Source organism: Sturnira hondurensis, unplaced genomic scaffold (assembly GCF_014824575.4).
Source record: "Sturnira hondurensis isolate 20B ecotype Veracruz unplaced genomic scaffold, ASM1482457v3 Scaffold0008196, whole genome shotgun sequence".
Lineage (NCBI taxonomy): Eukaryota > Metazoa > Chordata > Mammalia > Chiroptera > Phyllostomidae > Sturnira > Sturnira hondurensis.
Window position 1 is genome coordinate 10,329,361 of NW_028080827.1, and position 26,143 is coordinate 10,355,503.

Sequence of the window (26,143 nt, forward strand, 5' to 3'; positions counted from 1 at the left end):
AGTAGGCCTCTGTACATCTGACTGACCTGGGGATAAAGTCCTTCCCATTGATATGCCAACAGCAATCAAGGGTGAACTACAACATGGAAGTGTATATAGCCCACATGGGGGCTGTGGAGGGGCCCACCTGAAGTGCCCAGATTAATGAAGGGGGAGGCTGTGCCACTAGACCCTACAGGACACCTACTATATTGGGCCATTCTACCAAGCCCAAGAGACATAGCAGTTCTATCTAATACATAGACATAAACAATGGGAGGCTGCCAAAATGAAGAGACAAAGAAATATAGCTTAAATGAATGAACAGAACAAAATTCAAGAAAAAGAACTAAATAAAATGGTTACAAGCAAACTAATAAATGCTGAGTTCAAAACACTGGTTATAAGGTTGCTCAACTGAACTTAAGGGAAGAAGAGATGAACTTCGCAAAAACTTCAACAGCATTAAAAAAGGACAGGGAAATCATGAAAAAGAACCAGTCAGAAATGAAGGTTACACTCACTGAAATGAAGACTAATTTACAGGGAATCAACAGTACAGTGAATGAAGCCAAAGATTAAATCAGTGGTTTGGAATATAAAGAATACAAACCACCCAATCAGAACAGGAAAAGGAAAAAGGAATCCCCCCAAATGAGGACAGTATAAAGAGCCTCTGGGACAACCTCAAGAGTACTAACATTCACATCATGGGGAGGAGAAGAGAGCAAGAAATTGAACACCTATTTGAAAAAATGATGACAGAAAACCTCCCCAACCTAGGGAAGAGCCCTAGATAAGAGCCATACAAGTCCAGGAAGTACAGAGAGTCCCAAACAGGACAGAACTGAAGAACACACAGAGCTTCCCTCGCAAGAAAATGCTAAATTTTCCACCACCAAACCAGTATTACCTGAAATGTTAAAGAGTGTTTTTGAAGGAGAAGGAGAAGAAAGAGAGGAAGAAAATGAGGAGAAAGAGAAGAAGAGGAGGAGGAGGAAGATAAAAATATGAACAATAAAATGGCAATAAGCAGAACAGAAACACTCACAGATATAGAGAGAACATCTGGATGGTTGCCAGATGGGAGGCAGGTTGAGGGGGTTGGATGAGAAACGTGAAGGGATAAAGAAGTACAGATTGGCAGTAGCAGAACAGCCATGCTGATGTCAAGTACAGCAAAGGGAATATAGTGAATAACATTCTAATAACTACGTATGGTGTCAAATGGGTACAAGCTTTATTGGGATGATCACTTAGTAAATTCCATAACGTCTAATAACTGGGTATCCACCTGAAACTAATACACTACTGTTATGTAAACTAATTGAAAAATAAAAAATGATTAAGAAACGGCATAGGCAAAAATTGACAGTGTTTAAATGCTTAACTGTACAGAATTCATTATATGAGTATGAGAAAAGACCAATGCAGACTAGAGTAGCCAAATAATGTTTTAAAGCACAATGATTTGAGCTATTACTTCAAAAATAATTAAAACATGATTAGGATTTAGAGACAAGGAAGTGGAAGTCCCACAGACGATATAAAACAGAAATAAAAGCAGAACCACAAAATATGGGGTCCAGCAGAAGTAACGCCTGCTTGAGTGTGGTTGGTAGAGTAATAACATGGGTGTAATAATTTATAGTTTTAATTTGAACATTTCGCCTAAATTGTCACGTGGTGTGCTCGAGTATGATATTGTTATGTTACAGAATTACATGCTTATTATTTTGTAATAAAAGGGGCGTCACTTGTGCTGGGCCCTGTATAAGGCAGACAGTGAAGTGCCCACTAGACTGAAGTGAAGATGAATGCTGGTTAACAGTAAGAAATAGGGTTGGATTGATTGTCTGCTGCTAAAGTATACAGGCCATTGAAACCTCATGGAAATCTTTAGACATGGCATGGTAGGAAAGGTGAAATTATTGTAGATTTTTAGAATTTTTAGAAGGGGACTACATGAAAAAGCATATTTTAGAAGACTTATATTGGCAACAATATACAGCACAGTTCAATGGTGGGAGTGAAGCTCAGGGGCAGAAAGCAGCTATGTTGTTGCTGGAATAATTCAGGAATGAGACGGTAACGCACTGAATATGGTCCTGAAGTATAGATAGGAAAATAAGGAGAAACTTAAGTGACAGTGCAAACTTGGCAAGTTGTTAAAATAATGGGCACAGGGATGAGAGAAAAAGCAAATATGAAACCACCGTTTCCAGCCTGATGGAATGAAGAAACAGTGATACCTACTACCAAAAGTAGAATTGGAATCAAAGCAAATTGAGGCAGCAGGCACTATGGCACAGAAGCAGGGTTACTGCGAAATGCCAAGTCTAAGATGACAGTGGTAGGTAGCTGCCTCTACTCTGCCTCTACTGGTGAAAGAATGAGTAGATGTGGTTAGAGTTCAGCCCACCTATTTCTTAATGTTAGCAAAGAAGTGAAAAGGGAAAAAAATAATGGATGACTGAGAAGTAACTGTCTGGATATTCACAATTAAAGAGCATCTAGCCCTGGCTGGTGTGGCTCAGTAGATTGAGTACTGGCCTGTGATCCAAAGGGTTGTTGGTTTGATTCCCAGTCAGGGCACATGCTGGGGTCGCAGGCTGGGTCCCCAGATGGAGGCATGCAAGAAACAACCACATATCAATGTTTCTCTCCCTGACTTTCTGCCTCCCTAAAAATAAATAAATAAAAGCTTTTCTAAAAAAAAAAAAAAGAAGAAGAAGAGGAAAGGAGCAGTAAAAATAAAACATTAATCAGAGGTAAGGTCCAAGAAAGCAGGAATTTTGCATCTTTGCTCATGGAATCCCCAAAGCCAGGCAGAGTAGCTGATCCAAAGGCAGCTCTCAAAAAGGAATGAATGAGAATTCCAAACCTTCAAAGGAATAGTAACAAGAAGAAAAGTTAAAGACACAATGAAAGATAAAGACTGAAAAAGGGCCACTAAGTTGGCAAGAAAAGCAGAAAGTCAGACTGCAAGAGTTTAAAAGGACATGAGCAGAGAGATCTAGCGGTGTAGAGGGGTGGGTGGTAAGCTGATGGACAGACATCAGTTAAAACAGAGAGCAGCAGCGTAGACAAAGGGCATTAGTTTACCTGTTTGGGTATTGTTCCAAACTAAAAATATACTTTGCTTATTCAAGAAAATTTGGAGAATAATCAAGTGGGGGGAGGGGGAGAATACTGTACATTGTTCCACCACCTAAGTACAAACATAGTTAACACTTTTAACATATATTTCCAAACTTATTCCACCAAAAATATGAGTGGGCTTACATATCCTAGAGCAGAACAGAAATTGAGAGAGTAAAGGGGGAGTGAAAGGGATAAGGAAAACAACGAAACCCAAGGCAAGAGCAGCTAGCAATGGTTACTATAATTCTTAAATCTTTTTGTTAATGGTCAAAATATTACTTTTCTGCTTTCATTATTTTTATTATTGACAGTAAAAATTTTTGCATATTTTAACTGTTATATTTTTTATAAAGTGAGTATTTACATTCTTCACTCACTTACCTAATGAAATTTTTTTTTAACTCTATGAATGAGCTCTTTAGGTCATTGAGAGATCAACTCTTTGTTTTACTGCAAAAACTTTGCTCCGAATTTGTTTGTTGATGTTTTAAGAAAGTCATAAGCATGTATAAAGTCACAGGAAGAACAGCCAGTGGAAAAGAACAGTCTGATGATGCTGACAGAAACAGGGCATGTGTTAGAACAAATTCCATAAACACACGGAAAGGGATGAATCCAAAAGGGGAAAACAAACTGCCTGATTATGGAAAAGTACACAGACATAGGTGCCAAGAGACAAAAGTGAAGGTAGCAGTTGAGGGTGATACACGAGGGACCCCCATACCAAATATTCTATCTAGTCCTCTTCATGAAATGGCCATCCCCCACTGGCTGTCCATTCAGAACACACAGTCCAAGACTGCTACCAGAGCAGCTCCTGGTCCTCTGACCCAGCTCCCACTCGCACCCAACCTTTTCTTCTCTATCATTACCTCACAAATTTTCCTCAACCTTTCTACATTAAAATTTAGGTGAGAAGATTGTGATTGGTGGGAAACCCATGCCCGAGGCAAATTTTGTGCCATGCTATTCTTCTCTAATTATTCTCCTTACTAACTGGCTTACTGTTATCCACAATTCTCACTATCATCCCTCCTAATGAGAATAAGGACTTCTCAGTAAGCACAGCACACTGATGAGTGTATTTGGACCAATAGCCCATCCCCTAATTTTTGGTTAAGTCCATTATCTTGAATTTTGCCAATAGATATTATGTCCTCTGTTGGGAACAGCCCTGCCTGGTTTCAGAAGCTGTAACACTTCTTGGCTAAGGCTGAGTGAGAGACCTTCGGACCCTAGGCCACTAAGGAGACAAAGCTTATCTCCCTAGCAGGTTGCTACCTCTGCCCCCTTTATTTCACCCTGCTTGGCCCTGAGCCTCACCTGTTAGCCAATGACAAGTAAGATTCCTCCAGGGAGGGATGCCCTAAGACAGGCTTGGTTACGAAGGGGCCCTCAGGGAAGGACTTGGGGGCTATCCAAAAAGGGGGTGATGGACCCTCGCCCCTCAGCTTTGACATAGTCTGAGTCCTCATTCTGTCTGCAAGAAGTCTCCTAATCTCTTGGCTGCCTTACTGCCCCTGCCTGACTTAAGACTGAAACAATGACAGAGGGCAATGCAGCCCTGGGCAGGAATGGGCAGATTCCCTGGGGCAATTAGGCCTAAAAAAGAATGCACAATATCCTGTGAAACCCACTTTGCTAAGAATGTCCTCAATTTTCTGATAATGGTCTGAGCAGGAAATGAGTTTGTTTCCCAAAGTTTGATAGTCACTTAGCTAAATGACCCTGACTCAGAGCCCTTATAGTTTTCTTTGTATGTTATCTATCATTTTATCCTTACTGCCTGACAATGATGGATGGGCTTTATCTGTATTCCGGTGCAAAATGAAACCGAAAGAAGCCCACTGAGGAAAAGGCTCTTGGCCCTTCTCCTTTGAGAGATCGGCCACCTTTCCTCCCCAAGCAGATCATGTCTTTGTAGATTTATTCCCATCTGTGGTGGCTGGTGGAGGGGGGAGGGAGTCGTGCTCTGTGGGTGGAGGTCCCCTAGAGTCCTGACCAACCGCCCCCTCCTTCTTTTTTAAAAAGATTTTATTTATTTATTTTTAGAGAGAGGGGAAGGGAGGGAGACAGAGAAACATCATTGTGTGTTTGGTTGCCTCTTACAACCTGGGGACCTAGCCTGCAACCCAGGCATGTGCCCAGACTGGGAATCAAACCGGCAACCCAGCAGGCTCAGCACTCAATCCACTGACCCACACCAGGCAGGGCCAAATCTTTCCCTTCTAATTGTTTTTGTTTATATCACTGATTACACGAAAGCATTTTACAAAATCTCTGTGTCAGATTCAATTGATGATGCATGCAACTACCACCCAAGAGATACCTCTTTTGAAGGTAGAAAAAGTGTCTCATTACCTTTCAATCTTCCTATGCCTATACAGTAAAATACAAATGTACAGCCCTGGCTGATTGCGGGCTGAGTCCCCAGTTGGGTGCACATAAGAGAACCACACATGGATGTCTCTCCCTCTTTTTCTCTCCCTCCCTTCCCCTCTCTAAATATAAATAAATAAAATTAAAAAAAAAATAAAATACAAGTATACTGAATGCAGTTTTCCTTGACCACTATATTCTGTAAATTCAGAATTAGTCTTTGACCACCTCACTACTTTAAACGTGTGTATACAGAATTTGGCCACACACTCCTTGCTAATATCTCCTCCTTCAGAAAAACGGATCATGCATTTACTAATCTGACAGTTAAATTTTAGATTTAATAGATCTAATGACTACAATCAAATTAGGGAAGTGATTCACTCACATTAACTAAAGCATCTTGTTCAAATTAATTTCCCAAGCTCCCAAAAGCACAAACTTTACTTCCAGCCAGATGTCACTGAAGTAGCACTCTTATCCAATTAAACTTTTAAGATTTCACACATACGGTAAAAACAATGGCAAGTTCTTGGCTACTCAATATTTTATTGTCATATTGTAAATTACTTATTATGTAGTGACTGCTTTGTTTCAGGCATATTCAGTCACTGAAATCCTACAAACTTTATATGTTAGAAATGCTTATATAGGAAATGTTTCATTAATTCAGTAAAAATTCACTAAAATGGAATTATCTCAGGTACGACCAATCTAAATTACTAAAAAATATTAATTTATACAACTCAAATCACTGTTCCCTGGTAGTTTCACTGAATGGCAGCACATGAGCTGGATCTTAAAGTTAGACACTTATATCAGTGGAAAAAAGAGAAGTTCTTAAGGTAGCAGGTAGAGAGACCAGCAGAGGCATAATTAAACAAACAAGACAATGAAAACAAAGAAAAAGGGTAGAAATACTGCAAACTGAAGTCACCACTTAATACAGTAATCCCTTATTTTCATCTTGTAGCTACTTGGTAGTACCAGACGATCACAGTAGGAAAGTCACAGAAAAATAAAAGAATACAGGTAGAAAAACAAAACCACAAACACAAATGCTCTCCATGCTTGATCTGTGTCTTAAATTTGGAATCTTAAATGGCAATGCCATAACCCTAGGGACTATCACCCTCCAAGGTAACCAACGATTCTAATGTTTTATGTATAATAGAGCTCACACTCTAAAAATTACAGATTTCAGGAAAAAGGGGGAAAGTAATTACAGGGCATATGTACTACCATCACTTCCTGTCCCCACGCCCTTGGTAAGCATCACCAATCAAATTCAAATTTAGCATTCAAATTCAAGTGAATTTGCTATCTTGTGTCAGCATGGGTAAGTAAGTACCTTTTTGCTATGTGAACCCTTGCTATTCAAACCCAGACTATAAATGGATTAAGGTGAAAAAAATGTTTTAGATGAGGTTTTTTGGAGGAGATGGTAGTTCACACCATATGGATTCTTGTCTTCTAAAATTCCAAGACATAACAGACTGCAATATGTCAGTATGACCTCTCACTCTGAATTCAAATCAAATAGTGATTCAAGTAGCAAGGAATATCTGTATGTTTCAATCTGTTCTGTGATACGATGAATACAAAAATCTCACCTTCTACACAGCATTTTATAATATATATATAGAAGCTACTATATTAGATGTCTGACAGAGGTACTGTGCATAATTAACCAAACCTCACTGTTTTCTATTTCCTGTTATAAATTGTAGGTACATAAGCCATGAAACAGAACAAAGTAAATGTCTCAAGAAAAAAATTAAATGTTTTAGTTTTTACTCACATGGGTTAGGTTAAGTGTTAAGTATCTTAATCTCATAGTCAGCAATGGAGTACACTAAGGCTTTAGAGACTATTGTTCCTTTATTATTTTGCCCAGAGCAAGAAGATTTTCCTCCTTCAGGTCCATGCTGCTCACCTTTAACCTGAACTCTTAGAATCTTGAGAAAACAGAAGAGAAAGCAACTAGATACACAGAGACTGATGGAAACGTAGGCACTAAATAAGAGTGGTCTAATTTGGTAGGAGGTATGAAGTAACCATCGAACTGTCCTATTCTTTACACTCACAAAGAACACTCTGTCACAACCACACATTAAAATGTCTATCCTAGATGAAGAAAAGTCGTTAAACTGAACCCTACCCTAAATTATTCTGAAGAGAATACAAACCTTTCTTATTTACATAACCAAATTTACAATATAACATTTACCACTGCCTCAAAATATTAATTACTACAGAAAAACATTCCTGTGTAAGAACTGAACCTGTTTAAAAACAAAGCAAGCACACAAGTAACACCCCCAGTGAAATCTCTCCACTTGCAGCTATAGGATTACTACACAGATTTACATATATTTTTGCACCCTCAACAACTCTTAGAATACTTTAAATGTAATACATGCCCAATAAATATTTGCAGACTGAATTTACATAGAACTCTTGCACAAGGTAACAATAGTGAATACCACCTTCAGATAGTCCTCCAGAGCTAAGAAACCCAAAGGAATATTGACAAATGCTAATAGTTCGTCTATTGAAAATGTTCTGCTGATTGCCTGTGATTAGTTAATGAGGTTAGTTTCCGATGTGCTTATGGTATGCTTTACTATTGCTGTCAATATTAATTTAGTAACAAGAGTCATAATCTAACCTAAAGGAACTTGCAAGGTCATCTAATATGAACATTTCATTTTCTAGACAAGGAAACTAAGATCTATTTTTACTACAACTAACACTCTGGCATTTGTCGCTTTTTTTCCCTGGTCTCCTAAATGAATAAAAGAGATGTTTCATTGCACATTTTTACTTAGGTTAATATTACTGTACAAATGAATGGATAGTCCTCAAATGCCAGTCTCTTAGCATAGTACTTCATATATATAGCTGGTAGTCAGGTAAGTACTCACTGTTCTTGCATAAAGTGCTCAAATTTGAGTAAATGTCAATGTTCGTCTTAACTATCTCCATTTGTACAATTTTAACATGCAACATTTTTTTCTAATATAAAAAGTAATTTGACATAAGTTTTTATTCAAAGCATGTCTCATAACAAATAAGACACTTCTATCTTTTCTACCACTGTGAAGCTCATTTCCCCCAATAAGGCCCAAAACTAAGAGTGATATAGAAACTAAATCAGTTCTGTACATAACATCATTAAAGATAATTCCCAATGGGGAGAGCAAATTGGTCAATTACTTATACAAACATGCACACATCCACTGCCTAAGCTAAACAAGGCCATGAAGTCAAGGCGCTTGAAATTGTTTAACTTGCCTTTCTGGTCAATAGAGGAGACAAATTCATCAGTTTCAAATGCAGAGGAGAACCTTCTTTCTGGAATCAGAACACTTAGTGCTGGAATGCAACCATCACAGGTGGCCTCAACACAGACAACCAAAAAGTACCCTAAGTCTTTGGTGTGCTGTGTATGTAAGACAGACTGAACTCAGAGTCGACAGCATGTCAACCAACTAACTGAAAATACATGAAAGCCGGCTGATACACTATTCAGTCTTTAATTTTAAAGCAAAATGAAGGTCATGGGCTATAGTTTAAGTCAACTTTACAGTGAGTGAGAAGCTTTATAGTAAATGTTTCCTACTGCAGATGAAGGAACAATAACTGTTTCTCAAACAGAGCTAATAAACTGCCTGACCCAGCACTAAGGACAAAACTGCCAACTTCTAGAAGAGGGCACAGAAATCAGGACTAATGTGGAATCGCTGACCATACTTTGCTCACTGTAAGAAATAAGAAAGTTAAACAAAATTCCTCAATTTGGGATTAAATTAGAATTTAGATAACATCCAAAATGGTCCACATGTGTCATTCTACTTTGACTATAACTGCAAATCTAAAATGTACCAGATTCAGAAGTCTGTATGACTTACAAGATTGAATGAAGACAAGGAGTGCTGGTCCCTGCACTGCTTCCATGGTTTGATAATGAATCAGAGGAATCTAATAATTTACCTGTCATTCAATTTATGTTTCCATAAAGTGGGTAGAACAATGACACATCTTAGGAGACTGTTTTAAGAAATGGTTTACAAGGTCTTACTTAATAATAAAGTTACATAAATAAAAATAACAATAATCAGTAATTCTTTTAAGAATCCCTGAATTTGTTTGTTGAATAAATACAGTATTAGAATATTGTCTACAATAAAACACCAGGATTTTGTTCAAATTTCTAGTAAAAAGTTTGTAGTCTCTGGGTCACGGCCTAATAGCAAATATGCTAATCACTTCCAGTCATGTAGGTAAATAATTATTCTTTTCTTTTAATTGTATTTTTTTATTTTTAGAAGGGAAGGAGAGGAGAGAAATATCATGTATGGTTGCTTCTGGTGCATCCCCTGCTAGGAACTGGCCCCTGCTGGGATCTGGCCTGCAACCCAGGCATGTGCCCTGACAGGGAATCGAACTGCGATCTTTTGGTTCGCAGGCCTGTGCTCAATCCACTGAGCTACACCAGCCAGGGCAGTAAATAATTATTCTTAAAAATATCTAATCACAAACAGGCAGAAGAGAACACAAATGTAATTTTTTTCTGTAGCAATTTTATTCTATAAGGGTTTCAAGTAAAACTGCTTCAGAAAGGAAAAGGAAAGCCCTTAGCAACTTTTTTTTGTTGAAGCAAAATATAATGTTAAAACCATGAAGACACTGGAGATAAGAGGAAAGAAAAACTTGCTTTGGTACTCTTTTTTCTAGGTAACCAAAGAAGGGTGCGATGTAAGCTAAAGTCTGCAGGGAGGTTTGGTTGTGGCTTTGCTTTAGGTTGCCAGTATGAGTCTTCATTTACAAAAAATAAAACCATGGGTTACTACTTTTCTTTCTCTTAATGAAAAGTTTATAATTCTACTGCTTGGAAAACATATATAACATTCTTACAGTATATTCAGTATCAAACACACTTCTGCAAACAAATCTCCTTTCAAGCGAGTAGTGTAAATCATTTGGACCTTTGTGGAGTGGGAATGAGGAAGGTCAAGAAAAGTGCATGTAGGCTTGTTAACCTGGATTTCAGTTAAGGCTATTCATAAATATATTATACAAGTGTTATACCACTATCAAGTTAGTAAAATCTTTATTTGCTAGAAGTATCTTAAAAATACATATTTCCAACTTTTAAGAAATACAGTTTCTGATCTCATTAAGTACCTTACTTTCAAATTTGAATACTGAATCTTTTTCTTCCAAAGCCTTGCTTGATGCTTGAAATTATCATGGGAATACTTTTATCAAAAAACATTTTAGTTTAACAAACAAAAATAAATAATTATGAACCGAGATAATAATCCATTGTCCAGCTAAAGGCCTACATCACATACTATATTTATATTTGTAGAATAGAACAAGCACAGACAGGTTTGCCATCTGCAAGTCCAATGAACTGTGGTCAACCTAAATAAAAGTAAAACCCATTTTACATTATAGTAATTTTTAAATGCTATATTTCTGCCTAATGTAACTTTAAACACTCATGAGTAATGTTACTGAAGACTGATGTAGGATATAACAAGACTGATTAATTTCTCAGAACATTATCAGGTAATACAAAAATTGGTAAGACATTATTTCCTCAAGAAATGTGAAATGAGATACCTAAAGAATTGCAACCTTATCTATTTATTACAAGTGATTTTAAGTTCACATATATACATACTATTTCTTATAGGATGGCATTAAAGGTATTTCACTTCTTAATGGCTTTATTTATATAACTACTTGATGAATACCATAAACACAGTCTTGTGGAGCATGGAATACGACACTATACATTAAATATATCCACTAATGTTTATGATCACTAATGTTTTCCTGTAGTTTTAATAATTTTTGCAAATAGCGTTTCTAAAGTTGAAAATTAAATGCCAGTAAGTGTGCCAATATAATTTTAAAATAAGATTAAAATTGGACATCTGGGAATTAAGGTTGAAGTATTTGCTGCCCATTACTTTTTCAGAGCAGGTACCAAAATCTTAAAAGTGCACTACTCTACCTCAGGATAAGTTTTCTCACACTAAAGTCAGCACGATTAAGTAGTAATGGATGTGTACTCATAAATTATCAATGAAAAAAGTAATTAAATCACATGATTTACCAAAAGAGAACTCTACTATCATTATTATTCAAGCACTTCAGTCAGCTGCCTGTACAACTTACTCTTATTTTAAAAATATAAAAAGAAGGTTCCTCTCCCCCTAGTGTTCTCATAATAAATTAAAATATACATAACTAACTCAACTTTTTAAATATATCTTAAAATATTTTAGTCCTCTCAACTTGAATGTTCCTTACCTGAATGTAAGCACCAAAGTGCTTTAAATGCATTTTAATGATGATTTCAGGGACACTTACATTACACCAAGTTAATGGGGGGGGGGAGAGAATCACTCCAGTTGGATAAGCAAGAGTTTAACCATCTCTACCTCTAAACTGTGGCTTTTAAAAGGGGATAAGGGTACCCACTGAAGAATAAAGCCTTCTCACACACTCACTCAACTACCTCTCACACACACACAATAGTATTTTTCTGACCTCTTCAGGTTGCCACAACATGACTACTGTCAACGTCAAAAATAAATTATCCTTTAAAATATATAAACTTCATTTTAAAATTAAAAATGAAAGCCAGATACTCAGCCACCAACTACTGTAGTAGTAAAACTGTTAGAGCCTGCACTGACCTACTTCATATTAGCATCATGACAACACGGATGGATGTACACCAGGAAAATAATAAAAATTACTATACAACAAATCTTAGATTTGTATTTTAAAATTGTCACTTTTTAAATGTGCAAATATTGTGCTGCAATGTCAGCTATTTTATGACACGTTTATTTTTAAATTGCAATATAAAAGGAGTTTTGATATTTTTGTACTCATTTAATGACAGACATAAAGGATTTCATTTTTTAAATCAGAGCTTTTTAATATCAATTAAATTCTATTTTTAAATTTCCATTAAAAGTAGTCTTTTAATTTTAAAATGGCACTACACTTTTAAAAATGTTAATGAAGAATCCTACAAAAAGAATGCAAGTTCATGTTCAAAGAATATTTGCAATGGCTCTAAAAGGACAGACTTAACTCAGTATGTTTAATTATTAAAAGACTGCCACCAGTCTTTCAGAGTTTAATCTAATGCGGAAATATTAGAAATTCTCGTACAAGAAAGTACAGGTATAGCAAAGGATATTGCATCTATGGTTTCTAAAAAAGATACAAGAAATGGTGAAACATTTATTTTAAAGATATCTTTTTAAATTAAAAAAAATCACGGTGTAAACTGCCACCTTAAAATAAAGCATCTTATACTAAAGAAGCCCTTTCTTTGCAATCAATGCAAAGAATAAACTGCCTGGAAGAGAAATTTAATCTCGGTATAAAGGAGGCAAAACGTTCTGAAACAGCAGCTAAACCAACTGAAAGGAAGAGACACATTAGGTTTTGTGCTGCCTATTAATATTCCTACGCACAATGTCTGTTTGGTGAAAATTCACAATACACTTCTTCCTCCCTGTATGACTGCAAAAAGGAGTAAACACATTTCACATTCCTCAGTCCCAAATTTATGCTACCATCATGCAAGATGACAATTTCGACCCATATTTCTCTTACACGTTAAGTGAAAACCATAAGTAACGTGTTTATCTGCACTCACAATTGAGGAAAGGGGCAAAAAGCATTTTGGGGATATGGAGACGAAAGGCTGATGTAAAGTCCCCACACCTCCAGGGTGCAATAAATATGCATTCGACCCTGGATACCCACATTCAATGAATGCATCAGTCTGCTCCTCCGCTCCCCGCCTGCCGCCCCCACCCCCTTTGCAGCAGAAATGTGCCTGGGCTTTTTCACCCCGGCGATGGTGGATCCTCTTACCAGATGGAGTTCTTGATCTCGTGTTGCAGCGCGCTGGCCTCTGTCCCTGGCAGCCCAGGCACAAGGGCTGGCAGAGCCACCCCCGAGTTGGGGGTGCTGGGGGGAAGCTGTTGATGGGCATCAGGCTGCTGTGGTGGCGGCTGTTGTTGTTCCTCTGCCATCGCTGCTGGAGGGGTGGGAGGGAGGGAGGGAAGATGGGGACTCGGGGAAGGGTGAGGGAATAGACGGGGAGGGGAGGACGATGGGGGAGAGGAGGAGGAGGGGGCAGGGGAGGAAGAGGAGGAGGAAGGAAGCTGGATAAGCTAGGCCTTTACCCCAGGGCTCGAGTGAGTCGCCTGCCGCTTGGGGGACATCACCGGGGAGACCGAGAGGCTCCTTACGGCCAGGGCGCTTCACCGCGGGAGAGGCATGGCGGCGCCCCTCAGCCCCCCGCCGCCGCCTCCTCCCGTCAGCGGCCGGGGCTAAGGAGGGGGTCGTCGGAGATGAAGTGGGGAGCAAGACTCCCCCAAATCCAAGGAGAATGGTTGCTCAAAGACTTCACGGCCTGGTCTTCCTTTCTTGCCCCCTGGTCCTTCTACGCCGGGGGCCCCCACTCTGCTGCAGCCCCAAGCTCAGCTCCACACCACTCCCCACGCCGCTGCTGCTGCCGCCGCCGCTCGCTCCTCGCCCCGCGGCCGCTGCTGCCCAGCCAGCCCCGGAGGCAGCCCTGTGCGCGCAGCCGCACTGCGGCCCGGCGCAGACGGCAAAACACCTACCGCTCCGCCGGGCGGGGGTGGGGGGGCGTGGACCAGTGTGTGCGGGTGCCCCAGCACGGCCCGGGGGGCTGGGAGGGGGACGGCTGGGAGGGGGACGCACGGGTGTGGAGGCCAAGCGCGGGCCCCTTGGGCCCTGAACATGCACCACCCGGGCGAGGAGGCTACTGGCCGCTCGGTGGAGCAGAGCAGGAAAGCATGGGGGAGGTGCTGGCAAGAGAAAGAGGATTTGCGGGAGGCAGAGGAGGAGAAACCAAATTTAATATTTGGCATGGAAATGGGATATTTTTTTTTGCATCTTCAAAGCAAGGAGAGTAAAATTAATCAACATTACCCCCTCCTCCTCTCCACCAGTGAGGATTACTTTTTTCCCTTGGTAAATGAAGAGAATTGGAGCAGATAAGAGGATAAGCTGACTTTAAAGAAGCCCCCAAAGAAAAACACCCGTTGGAATTAACCACCCTATAGGTAATTCAGTCTTGAACGGAAATCGCAAGTCAGGAGGAGCTGGGTTGAGTGCTCCACAGTCGGGCATTCAAAGCCCTCCAAATCTGGCCCCACTTTAGCTATCCAATCATAGCTGCTTCCATCCCCCTGCAAGAACTCCAGGCTCCAATCAGTGAAGTCTCCATGCCATTCTCAATGCACAGCAGATTCATTCTTCCTTCGTGCCTTTGCTCATGCTGTTCCCCTCACCTCCCCACCTCACCCCCTTTCCAGGAATGCCCGCCCTCCTCTGTGGCGCTCTCAAGCCAACCCAGGCTCTAAGGCACAGCTCAAGTCACGGCTTGTCAGGGTCCCTGGCTGCCAAGGCCCCTGCCTGAATCTGAAAGAAAAGCGTGTAGTTCTCCCAATATGGAGGCTCAGTCTCCAGCCACAAGCTCTTTGCTTTGGAGCCAGCTGAACCTCAGACACACTCTGCTGACTTTCCCCCATTCATACTGAACCAATAGCTTTGCCCACTAAGGGTAAAACTCCACACCAGAAACAAGCAAGTCCCCTTTAAGAGCAGAATTGGCTTTTCTAGGTGGGGCTGATCAGGGAGGCCCAAACTGCCTGGGTGTACAAGACAACAGCCAAGGCCCCTGGCACTAGATGGAACAGCTGCTCAGCTCACACTGACCTTTCTCTGGGCCCATGGGTGTTATGAGCTCTTCAGCTTTAACTTTTTTTTGACAGTTTATATCAGCTATCTACCTGACAAGATTCTCTGGCCACTTTCCTGCTGTGCTTGGACTTTGGGCCATGAGGCTCTACTACCTTTTAAACTCCTGGGAGGTGGAGAATCTGGCTTGGGATTCCTGGCCTTCAGAGTGCTCAGTTCCCTTCCTTGGCCTGGGACCTTCTTGCTTTCGCACTACTGTGCCCTCGGGCCTGGCCCACAGACCGCACTCCCAGACTGACCCTGAATGCTTGCACTTGGTAGGGTTGGGGGGAGGAAGGAAGGATACCTGTGTGCAAAACACAGCTCCTGCATGCAGATTCCAGGCCTCTTGGATTCCTTTGAACCCTGAATACCCTTTGCACTGATTGTTTTGCACAAACGGTCCCCCTTTTCCATAACCCAAGATAACTTAGCTTAACCACTTTAGGAAAATACAGGCTTATGAATTCATTTGCATATGTACCCTGAGTTTTATGTAAAAACAGTATTTTTCTGTACCAAATTGATAGACATGCTTGCTGTGCACTAGACAGAAGCTTTGAAGACGAATAAAAATAGCTAATGTTTGTTGGACACTTTCTGTGCCAGATGTAGCACTTTCCATACATTATCAGTTATTCCTCCCCAAACTATATATTGTAGGAACTATTCTCCCTATTTTACAGATGAAACAGGAGCCTAAAGAAGTTAAATAACATCCTTCAAGTTCCCCATCAGTAAATGACAGAGCAGAGAATTGAATCCTGGAAGTCTAATTCCAGATCCTGTAAGCCATACTGAAAATGAGGTTGCACTGAAAATCCTGAGTGTGTATCTAAGCTTGTGTTTGTGAGGAAGATGAAGGAAGTAAAAAGGCATTGGGGAAAGCTGCCAAGTCCCCCAGATTCTAATTTTTAACCAGGCCAAAAGAGAATGATGGCTCCACATTGCCACGCCCTGGAAGGGGAGATCCTAGAGACTGGGAGATTCATCCAAGGAAGCTAATGTATCTGAGAACTGCCGAAGGCCTTAAGAAAAGGAAGCTGAGAACCGAGACATTTCTTTAAAAGTTCGCTGCCTGGTGTCACATAGGCTGGCTTCCCAAGTGCAACTTTTGAGTTTTTTATAGGTTCCATAAAAGAGTCATGTCACCCCAGCTGCCACTAGAGGGCTCAGCAGAGCTGCAACCCTGAGCTGCCCTCTAGTGGGGGCGGCGAGAAGGGGGGCGGGTGCTGAAAAGAGGGCATTATTTAGCTTTGGGGGCCTTCAAGGACCAGCAGAAGGTTGGAAGAGACCTCTGAGACTCTTCTAGGTGTCATTGACAGCGAGGGGCAGCAGTTAGTATTGGACTGAGAGATCTTATTGCCAGAATGAGACTTCCTTTGTCCCTTTCCTCCCTTCCTTGCAGGGAGGAAAGGGACAACCCCCTACTATTCACTTAACACCTGAGAGTAGAGCCCGAGTTCCATTAGTCTTTAGAGATGGCTGTAAACACAACTATGCCACTGGAAACCTAAAAGAAAATCTGATGAAGTTACCCAAAATTTTTGGCTGGGACTCAAGCCAAACCCAGACACCATGAGTAAAGGTGGCAGTGTAGCCATGTGCTTCTGACATTGTGTGTGCCCCTCTGGTGTCAAAACAGTGTACTAAGGTACTTTAAGAACCCAGCATTAATGGGGCTTATTTTCTTAGGCCTTCCGTTTGACTCAGAAATAATGGAAAACACTATAGTAAGCATAAATTTTAAGATTACACACTAGAACTTGAGCTCCTATTTCCCAATGCTGATGAATACAAGTCTGTTCTCCCTATAAAAGTGTACTCAGAAGTGGAAAATTTTGAGATACACTGATGCAGTGGGGAAGAAAGACTTCAGTCTTGGAAATTAAAGTCCTCTGTTTCCATCTTTATAAAAATGAAAACAATGACATACCTCATATAAAGTGACACCTAAACCACAGAAGTGTTATACACACACATATAAAGACAATCTAAAGGTGGATGGGTTGTGAGCATCTCAAAGGTAGTGACTATGTATTTATACTAGTAGTCATGGTACATAATTCTTTACTCCAAGAATTTAGTCTATATTTGTTGAAATCAGTAGTTACCTAATTTTCTTAGCCCAATACATTCTATCGTCTTCCTCTCCTATGTCTGTAAACCTTGCCTTCTTTATGAAACAATAAACTTTTTATACTGTCCAGACTGTAGCACGTATATTTATCCTATATTTAATACGCTTGATATATAATATTATTGGACACAGACAGTTGAAAGGAGAAGGAAGGAAGGAAGAAGGAAGGAAGGAAGGAAGGAAGGAAGGAAGGAAAAGAAAGAAAGAAAGAAAGAAAGAAAGAAAGGAAGGAAGAAAGAAAGAAAGAAAGAAACTTCTGGCCAAGATGGAGGCATAGATAGACAGGCACACTGTGCCTCCTTGCACAATCAAAAGAAAGACAACAACAATTTAAAAATGAAAACCAACCAGAACTGACAGAAAATCAAACTGTAAGGAAGTCTGACAACTGAGGAGTTAAAGAAGAAAGATCCATCCAGACCAGTAGGAGTGGTAGAGATGGGCAGCTGGGCAGAGAGGACTTGAGGTCAGGCTGTGGCTGGAGGACCTGGGTGGACAAGGCGGCAGCTGGTGGACACAGCGAGGTGGTGGATTGTGGAGTGGGGCTGGTAAGACTGCCTCTGGCTGGCAAGGCAGCAGCTGGTGGACCCGGTGAGGTGGCGGCTGGTGGAGCAGGCAGTCCCACATTCGTGTGCAGATAAGCAGGGGGAACAACTGGGGAACGAGATGGACAGCACAACCCAGGGCTCCAACATGGGGAAATAAAGCCTCAAACCATTGATTGAAAACACCTGTAGGGATTGAGGCAGCAGGAGAAACCCCCAGCCTCACAGGAGAGATCATTGGAGAAACCCACAGTGTCCTAGAATGTACACAAGCCCAGCCACCTGGGAATCAGAACCAGAAGAGCCCAATTTGCTTGTGGGTAGAGGGGGAAGTGACTGAAATCCAGCAGAGAGCAGAGCATGAACCATTGTCCCATCTCAGACCCCCTTCTCAACATACAGCATCACGACACAGCTATGTGGGTTGCCCCGCCCTGGTGAACACCTAAGGTTCTGCCCCTTACTATACAAGTGCACCAAGACAAAAAGACATATGACCCAAATGAAAGAACAGATCAAAGCTCCAGAAAAAATACAACTAAGTGACGAATAGATAGCCAACATATCAGATGCACAATTCAAAGCACTGGTAATCAGGATGCTCACAGAATTAGTGGAATTTGGTCACAAATTATATGAACAAATGAAGGCTATGCTAAGTGAAATAAAGGAAAATGTACAGGGGACCAATAGTGATGTGAAGGAAACTGGGACTCAAATCAATGATGTAAATCAGAAGGAAGAAAGAAACATGTAACAGAACACCATGAAGAAACAAGACTTCAAAAAATGAGGGGGCTTAGGAACCTTCAGGACACCCTTAAATGTTCCAACATCTGAATTATAGAGGTACCAGAAGGAGAAGAGGAAGAGCAACGAATTGAAAACTTATTTGAGCAAATAATGAAGGAGAACTCCCCCAATCTGGCAAAGGAAATAGACTTCCAGAAAGTCCAGGAAGCTCAGAGAGTCCCCCCAAAAATTAGACCCAAGGAGGAGCACACCAAGGCACATCATAATTACATTAGCCAAGATTAAAAATAAGGAGAGAATCCTAAAAGAAACAAGAGGAAAGGAGAGAGTTACCTACAAAGGAATTCCCATCAGACTGTCAGCTAACTTCTCAAAAGAGACCTTAGAGGCAAGAAAGGGTTGGAAAGAAGTATTCCAAGTCATGAAAGGCAAGGACCTACATCCAAGATTGCTCTATCCAGCAAAGCTATCATTTAGAATGGAAGGGCAGATAAAGTGCTTCTCACATAAGGTCAAATTAAAGGAGTTCATCATCACTAAGGCTTTATTATAGGAAATGTTAAAGGGATTTATCTAAGAAAAAGAAGATAAAAATATGAACAGTAAAATGACAGCAAACTCACTTATTAACAATATTATCTAAAACAAAAACAAAAGCAAACAACTACAACAGGAACAGAAACACAGAAATGGAGATCATATGGAGGGCTATCAACAAAGGACTGAGTAGAAATAGACAGAGGGAGGGTAAGAATAGTAAAGAAAATGTAGAAGCCAGGGAACCTGTATGTATGACCCATTGGCATGAACTAAAGGGGGAGGGGAAGTGGGTGGGAGGGGGTGTGCGGGCACAGGGGAGTGAAGGGGGGAACATAGGATGACTGCAATAGCATAATCAATAAAATATATTTTAAGAAAAAGAAAGAAAGAAAAATGAACCTGGTTCCAACCTGTAGTAGGTTACATTCTTTGGAGCAGAGAGACATATTAATATATATTGAGTATATAAGATGATGAACTCTAAAATAGATCATGTCTACTAATGCTATGGAGACATAACGAGGGGAGATACTGGTTCTGCTCAGGGTAAAAGAACTGTTTGGAAAAGGCCTCTTGGGTAGCACTTGAATAGGGTCTCACTGGGTGAACACAAGTGCAATGGGCTTAGAACATTTTTTTAAAATTTTTTAAAAATATATTTTGATTATACCATAACAGTTGTTCTATTCCCCCCCTTCAATCCCCTCAACCCACACCCTCCCTCCCCCACCATTCTCCCCCCCTTAGTTTATAACCACGTGTCTCAAGTTCTTTGGATTCTATATTTCTCCCACTATTCTCGCCCTCCCCCCTATCTATTTTCTGCCTACCATCTATGCTATTTTCTGTGCCTTCTCCCCTCTTCTCCCCCTCCCACCCCCCTGTTTCTAACCCTCCATGTGTTCTTCATTTCTATGGTTCCACTCCTGATCTAGCTGTCCTCTTGGTTTGTTTCTGTTTTAGGTGTGGTTGTTAATAACTGTGTGTTTGCTGTCCTTTCACTGTTAATATTTTTCATCATCTTTTTCTTATATAAGTCCCTTTAGCATTTCATATAATAAGGGCTTGGTGATGATGAACTCCTTGAACTTGCCCTTATCTGAGAAGCACTTTATCTGTCCTTCCATTCTAAATGAAAGTTTTGCTGGATAAAGCAATCTTGGCTGTAGGTCTTTGGATTTCATGACTTGGGATACTTCTTTCCAGCCCCTTCTTGCCTGGAAGGTCTCTTTTGAGAAATCTGCTGACAGTCTGATGGGTACTCCTTTGTAGGTGACTGTCCCCTTATCCCTTGCTGCTTCTAGGATTCTCTCCTTCATTTTGGTCTTGGCTAATGTAATTATGATGTGCCTTGGTGTGTTCCTTCTTGGGTCCAACTTTTTTGGCACTCTCTGAGCTTCCTGGATTTCCTGGAAGTCTATTTCCTTTGCCAGACTGGGGAAGTTCTCCTTTATTATTTGTTCAAATACATTTTCCACTCGTGGCTGTTTCTTTTCCCCTTCTGGTACCCCTATAATTCGGATGTTGGAACGTTTAAAGATGTCCTGGAGGTTCCTAAGCCTCTCCTCATTTTTTTGAATTCTCATTTCTTCATTCCTTTCTGGTGGGATGTTTTGTTCTTCCTTCTGGTCCATTCCATTGATTTGAGTCCCCGTTTCCTTTCCATCACTATTGGTTTCCTGTGCATCTCCCTTCATTTCAATCAGTCCAGCCCTCACAGGTTCCTCTAATTTGTAACTTTGTTCCTCTAATTTGTGACTATAATCAACCAGTTCTGTGAGCATCCTGAGAAATAGTGTCCTGAATTGTGCTTCTGAGAGGCTGGCAATTTCTCAGTCGCTTAGAGTTATTGGCTCTGGGACTTTGAGTTCTTCTTGTGCCATCTTTCGGGTTGTTCGTGCCTGTTCCATAGCAGGATCAGAGCCCTAAAGTGTTCACTAGAACAGGGCAACTAAGTCGCTGGGTTGTGACGCTGTATGTGGGGGCGGGGTCAAAGAGGGACTATGGCGTCCTGTCCGCCGCCTGCCGCCAAGGCCCTCACTGGTGCCGCAGTTGCTGCCGTCACCGGGCCCACGCGTTTTGTCCCACTGCACTCGAGTGTGCCACCGCCGTCAGCCCTCGCCCCCTGGGGCCTGCGTGGTCTGTCTCACTGTGCGCGAATATGCGCCCGCGGTCTGCCCCGCACCCCAACTGGTTCCCGTCTGCCTGCGTGCCTGGGTCGGGGGCCCTGTCCTGCCCGACCCTGCTCGCTGCTGGCTCCGCCCCTCTTACGGTCCCTGTAGAACGGTTAGATGTGGTCGGACTTCCGTATAATTCAATTTTCTGTCGTTTGGCTGTGTCTTTGTTTCTCCAAACCTTTGTTGTATTCAAACTTGGTTGTGGGAGAAGGCACAGTGTTTCCACCTATGCCTCCATCTTGGCGGAAGTCGGGCTTAGAACATTGAGTGAAGAGAATTTCAGGCCAAGGGCAGCATGAGCACTGGCATGAAGTCATGACAGATCACACGGGGTGTGTGACTAAAGCATAGCTCAGTGTCAGCTTTGTGCTCAGATCCTCAATGAAGTTTATAAAAGGAAAAGAAGGGGCGCAAGCCCATTTTATAGACTGTTACTATACATTATTAGTCATGATTGTTCTGACAAAATATGAGGCCTAAAGTAGGTTTTGTCAGTGGTAAATATTGGGTAAGTGCTTAAATTATGGTAGTTTACAGATGCAGAAAAGATTAGGATTTACCCTATTCTCCTTTTCTTCTGCTTTAAAAATAAAAACATAGTATTTTCTTAATCTCCTTTCACTTGATCATTACGTCTTCTGCCTACTTCCATTGTGAACGTTCCCTCTAGGAGCTGAAAGAGGAATACATAATCTTATGCATGTTATTATTACTTGAAGGAAAGAGAAAGGAAGGCTTTCCACCTCCAAATAATCTTTCTTTATTTTCTTTTATTGTTCGTTTTAAAAGATTTTATTTATTTACTTGCTAGAGAGGGGGGAAAGGAGGGAGAAAAAAAGGGAGAGAAAGATCGATGTGCGAGAGATGCATTGATTGGTTGCCTCTCGCACACCCCCAACCTAGGCGTGTGCCCTGACTGGGAATTGAACTTCGACCTTTTGATTCACAGGCCATCACTCAATCCACTGAGTCACACCAACCAGGGCTTTTTCTTCTTTATTTCTATTGTTGACACTACTACAGATGTTCCCATTACTCCCAACCCCTCCCTGCTTTGCAAGTAATGGTTAATTTCTTTGGCGTAAGCTGATGTCTTTCAAAATGCATGTGGTCCTAGAGGAGCTGATATATTCAATTCCAATGCTGTAATATAACTGAATCTTCATTCATTCTTTTAATAGCATTAAAGGGAGCAAGGTAGGGAGAATGGGGAAGGGGCCAATGAAGGAGAAAAAAGCAGAATATGGAAGAGGGAGGTTGTAGGATTGAAAACCAAATGCATATTGGCAAATTTAGATAAATATTTCCATGCCATACTTACTAACATAAGTGTAACATGAAAGAATAGATTGTTAGAGCACAAATATTCCACTATGTCATTCAAATAATGATATGTTAAGGCAAAGTAGCCTAATTGTTCAAATACTGGGTAAGGCAGCAGGTTGTTAACAACACTGTTACTACCTGGCTATGTGACCCTGTCTATACAAGCCATTCATTCAGGTCCCTTTAGTTATCTCTAAGGATTAATGGGATCAAGTTCTCATAATGTACTTGGCTCTTCAACTGAAAGGTATTATGAAAATGAATGCCAGGTACTGCTTTGATTTCACTTAGAAATTTTCCACTGTTATTAGAACCATATACATGTTTATGTTGTGACTGGCAATTCTCTTTATGTTAAAGAAGGTTCAAGTTAATATCATCTGTCTGAATTGTAAAAGAAATGTTTCCTTTTCCTTAAGGCGCAAAGTTCCCCAATACAAATCTGATAGCTTGGAAATTCAGGCCACAGCAGCAGCTGTGAAGAGGAGCAGGTAAAGAAAAAGTATATTTGCCTAACCCTAAAAGTGACCATGAAAAGACCCCAGAGCCAGTCCTACAACGAGGAAGTCATCACAGTGTGGTCTGACCTGGTGGAGCCCAGGAATCCATGAACTTTATTATTTCTCAATCCATTTCAAGGCACAGATAAGTACCTATTATGTGCAAATTATTATGCTGGGACCTTAGAAAGAGTTAAAAATAAGTGGTAAACACAGTACTGTTGTAATCTTCAAGTTTATAATCTAATTGGAACACTAGACATATCAGCTCATATATCTTTTTAAAAGTTAAAGTACAGGGAACAAACAAATAAAAAATATAAGTATGTGACAGAATAATTTATTGGGCTATTAATTTGTTTTATGTTCTTATATTCTCCCCCCCCATCTGTTCCAAAACAGGTTTCAAGGGAGTATTCCTAGGCAGAAAGAAGTTGTCTGACAGGAACTCTCTCTTAGACAGCCCCAGAGGGCACCACTCACCCCTCTTCCTTTCTTCCTCCACTTATTCAGATCCTCACCCAAGGACACTTTCCTTTGCTTTTTTGGAGAGAGAGAGAGAGAGAGAGAGAGAGGAAAGGGAAGAGAGAAACACCAATGTGACAGGAGCATCAATCGTTTGCACCCAGACTGGGGATCCATGTGGGAATGGGGATTATATGTGATCAGACTGCCAGGGATTGCAGGACCCCTTGCCTAGACTGGGGATGAACCCCCAATTTAGGCATGTGCTCTGACTGGGAATCAAACCTGCAACCTTTTGGCCACGGACGACGCTTCAATCACTGAGCCACGCTGGCCAGGCGGCATCACTCAACATTTTAAATAAAACCTCCTGGACCACAATTCCTTAGAGTGCAGTGTGACTGTTATCCCTGGAGTTGTGCCCAACAGTCTGCCTTCCAAGTTCCTTGATCCTTGAGATTTTGCTAGGGGATTAAGAAGATAAGAGCATCTGGGAAGCAAGGGACAGAAAGAGAGAGAGAGAGAGAGAAGGAAGGAGGGGTTGTGGGTAGGTGGAATTACAGGAAAAGAAAAACATTTCCTCAAACTGGAAAGGAGTAAAAGGTCAAGATTCCAGTCGTGGGGACAACAGCCTTGCTTCCTCAAAGGACCCCAAGAGATAGCCCGACCTCAGATGAATGTGTGATGGCTCTACGGCGGCTGGGTGCCCCTGCCACTCTTGGCCCATGAGCAGAGTTTTGTCTGGATTCTAGGGACCGTATATCCCTGAACAGCAAGGATCCAAAGTCTGTTGTTCCAGGGTAGCAAGGGAAGGAAGCCGAATAATAACTGGGACTGGATCCTTCTACTCCAACAGAATTATGGCTGGAATTACTTCAATCTATGATGAATTTAATTTAAACAAAATAAATGTGGCCTTTCTTGTGCACCCACATTTGTACTTGCAAATGAATACCTACCAGTGGTGGATACTATATGCAAAACAGTATTAGGTGAGATATTTAATATTACCTGCAGTTATTGGCACAGCTAATAACTGATGAGAGAGTTTAGAGAAAACAGCAAAAGGAGCTAAAGTAATTAGAGGTGGCTTCCTACAGAACCTGGGACAGAGCTAGAGTAAAGCAAACTAGAGCAATCGAACCACCAAAACTTATAAGCTCAAAACTGCTAAGAGGGTAGAGGGAATTTCAGGTAAGCTTCCAGCTCAAAGAGAGCAGATTCAGTGAACAGCGGGTAATGACCACAGTGATGAATTGAGGCATTGCATTTGTAGCAGCTGGACTGCTGACTCCTTCCCTTCTCCTGCTTATAATTGTCCACAGATCAAAGCAGTGAGTCTGCGGGTCCTGGGAACCAAAAAACAAAACAGTAGCGATGGAGCCCAGACGGGCAGTGGGACTTCTCACTCTAAAGACAAACATTCTGCCCAGCAGCACATCCTTTCCTTCCCCTATAAGCACCAGAGTCAGAGACCACATTAAATAGAAGTACAGTGCTACCAGGAATTCTTATTTACAAAGTTCAAGAAGAATCAAACACAAGAAGAATATAAGTGTGTAGAAGAACCAAATCCAGTAAACTCTGAAACTGTACCTAAGGAATGATAGTTAATAATTAAAATTAAAAGATAAGTATAATTTTAAAATAAAATTTATTGTATACTTTTAAGATATAATTATAAGTAAAACACATATTTTTAGGTATTACAAATATATAGGTTATCTTCAAAGAAATTCAGGGTGTTATATCCATGAAAATGAAGCAAACAGGGATCTTAGAGACTAAAAACATTCTTTTAAAAATTAAAAAAAACCTCAGAAGATGTGTATCACCAAAAGAATCTCCTTGAAAGGATGACTATAGGATGGACTTTAACAAAATAAATAAAGAGAAAGATGGAGATGTTCAAGAAAGAGTGGAGAGGGAAAAAACTAGTTAACCTGTAGTTACCTAATATGGCAAATGTTGAAAAATTAATAACATAAAATTAAGCTCCAGATCATACGCTGGCAAACTTTTTTCTGTAAAAGGCCAGAGAGTGAATATTTTCTGCTTTGTGGTACAGTTTGTGCCACTATACTCAGCTCTGCCACTGTAGTGTGAAGGCAGCTATAGATAATATAACTGAATGGGCATGACTGTGTTCCAGTAAAACTTTATTTACCAAACAGGCATCAGGACAGAGCTGGCCTACAGGTTGTCACCAGATGTTGGGTCCTAGATGACTGCAGTATAAAGACAGCAGAGACAAGATGAGAAAACTATGATCTCTATCATCTCTCTCTCTTGTACACACACAACCAGAAGTCAAACTGTCAATAAACACAACTACATGAAAAATGCAATTCCATAGTTTCTACTAATAATGAACCTCTT

General features: G+C 40.9%; 1 protein-coding gene across 3 annotated transcripts in view; it reads right to left on the reverse strand.

The window, feature by feature from the left end:
• RFX7 (regulatory factor X7) overlaps nucleotides 1-14,340 on the reverse strand; it is a 114,302-nt gene extending 99,962 nt beyond the window's left edge. The window contains exons 1-2 of one of the 3 annotated variants that reach the window (XM_037053952.1): nucleotides 14,178-14,340; nucleotides 13,423-13,585 (exon numbers count right to left, since the gene is read on the reverse strand). In XM_037053952.1, the coding sequence (XP_036909847.1) occupies nucleotides 13,423-13,583 (161 nt within the window). In that variant the 5' untranslated portion in view covers nucleotides 13,584-13,585; nucleotides 14,178-14,340. Of the gene's footprint in view, nucleotides 1-13,422; nucleotides 13,589-13,736; nucleotides 14,143-14,177 lie in introns of those variants that run through there. The other 2 variants (XM_037053951.1, XM_037053950.1) reach the window with 2 other exon arrangements.
• Between the last annotated feature and the right edge of the window lie 11,803 nt (nucleotides 14,341-26,143).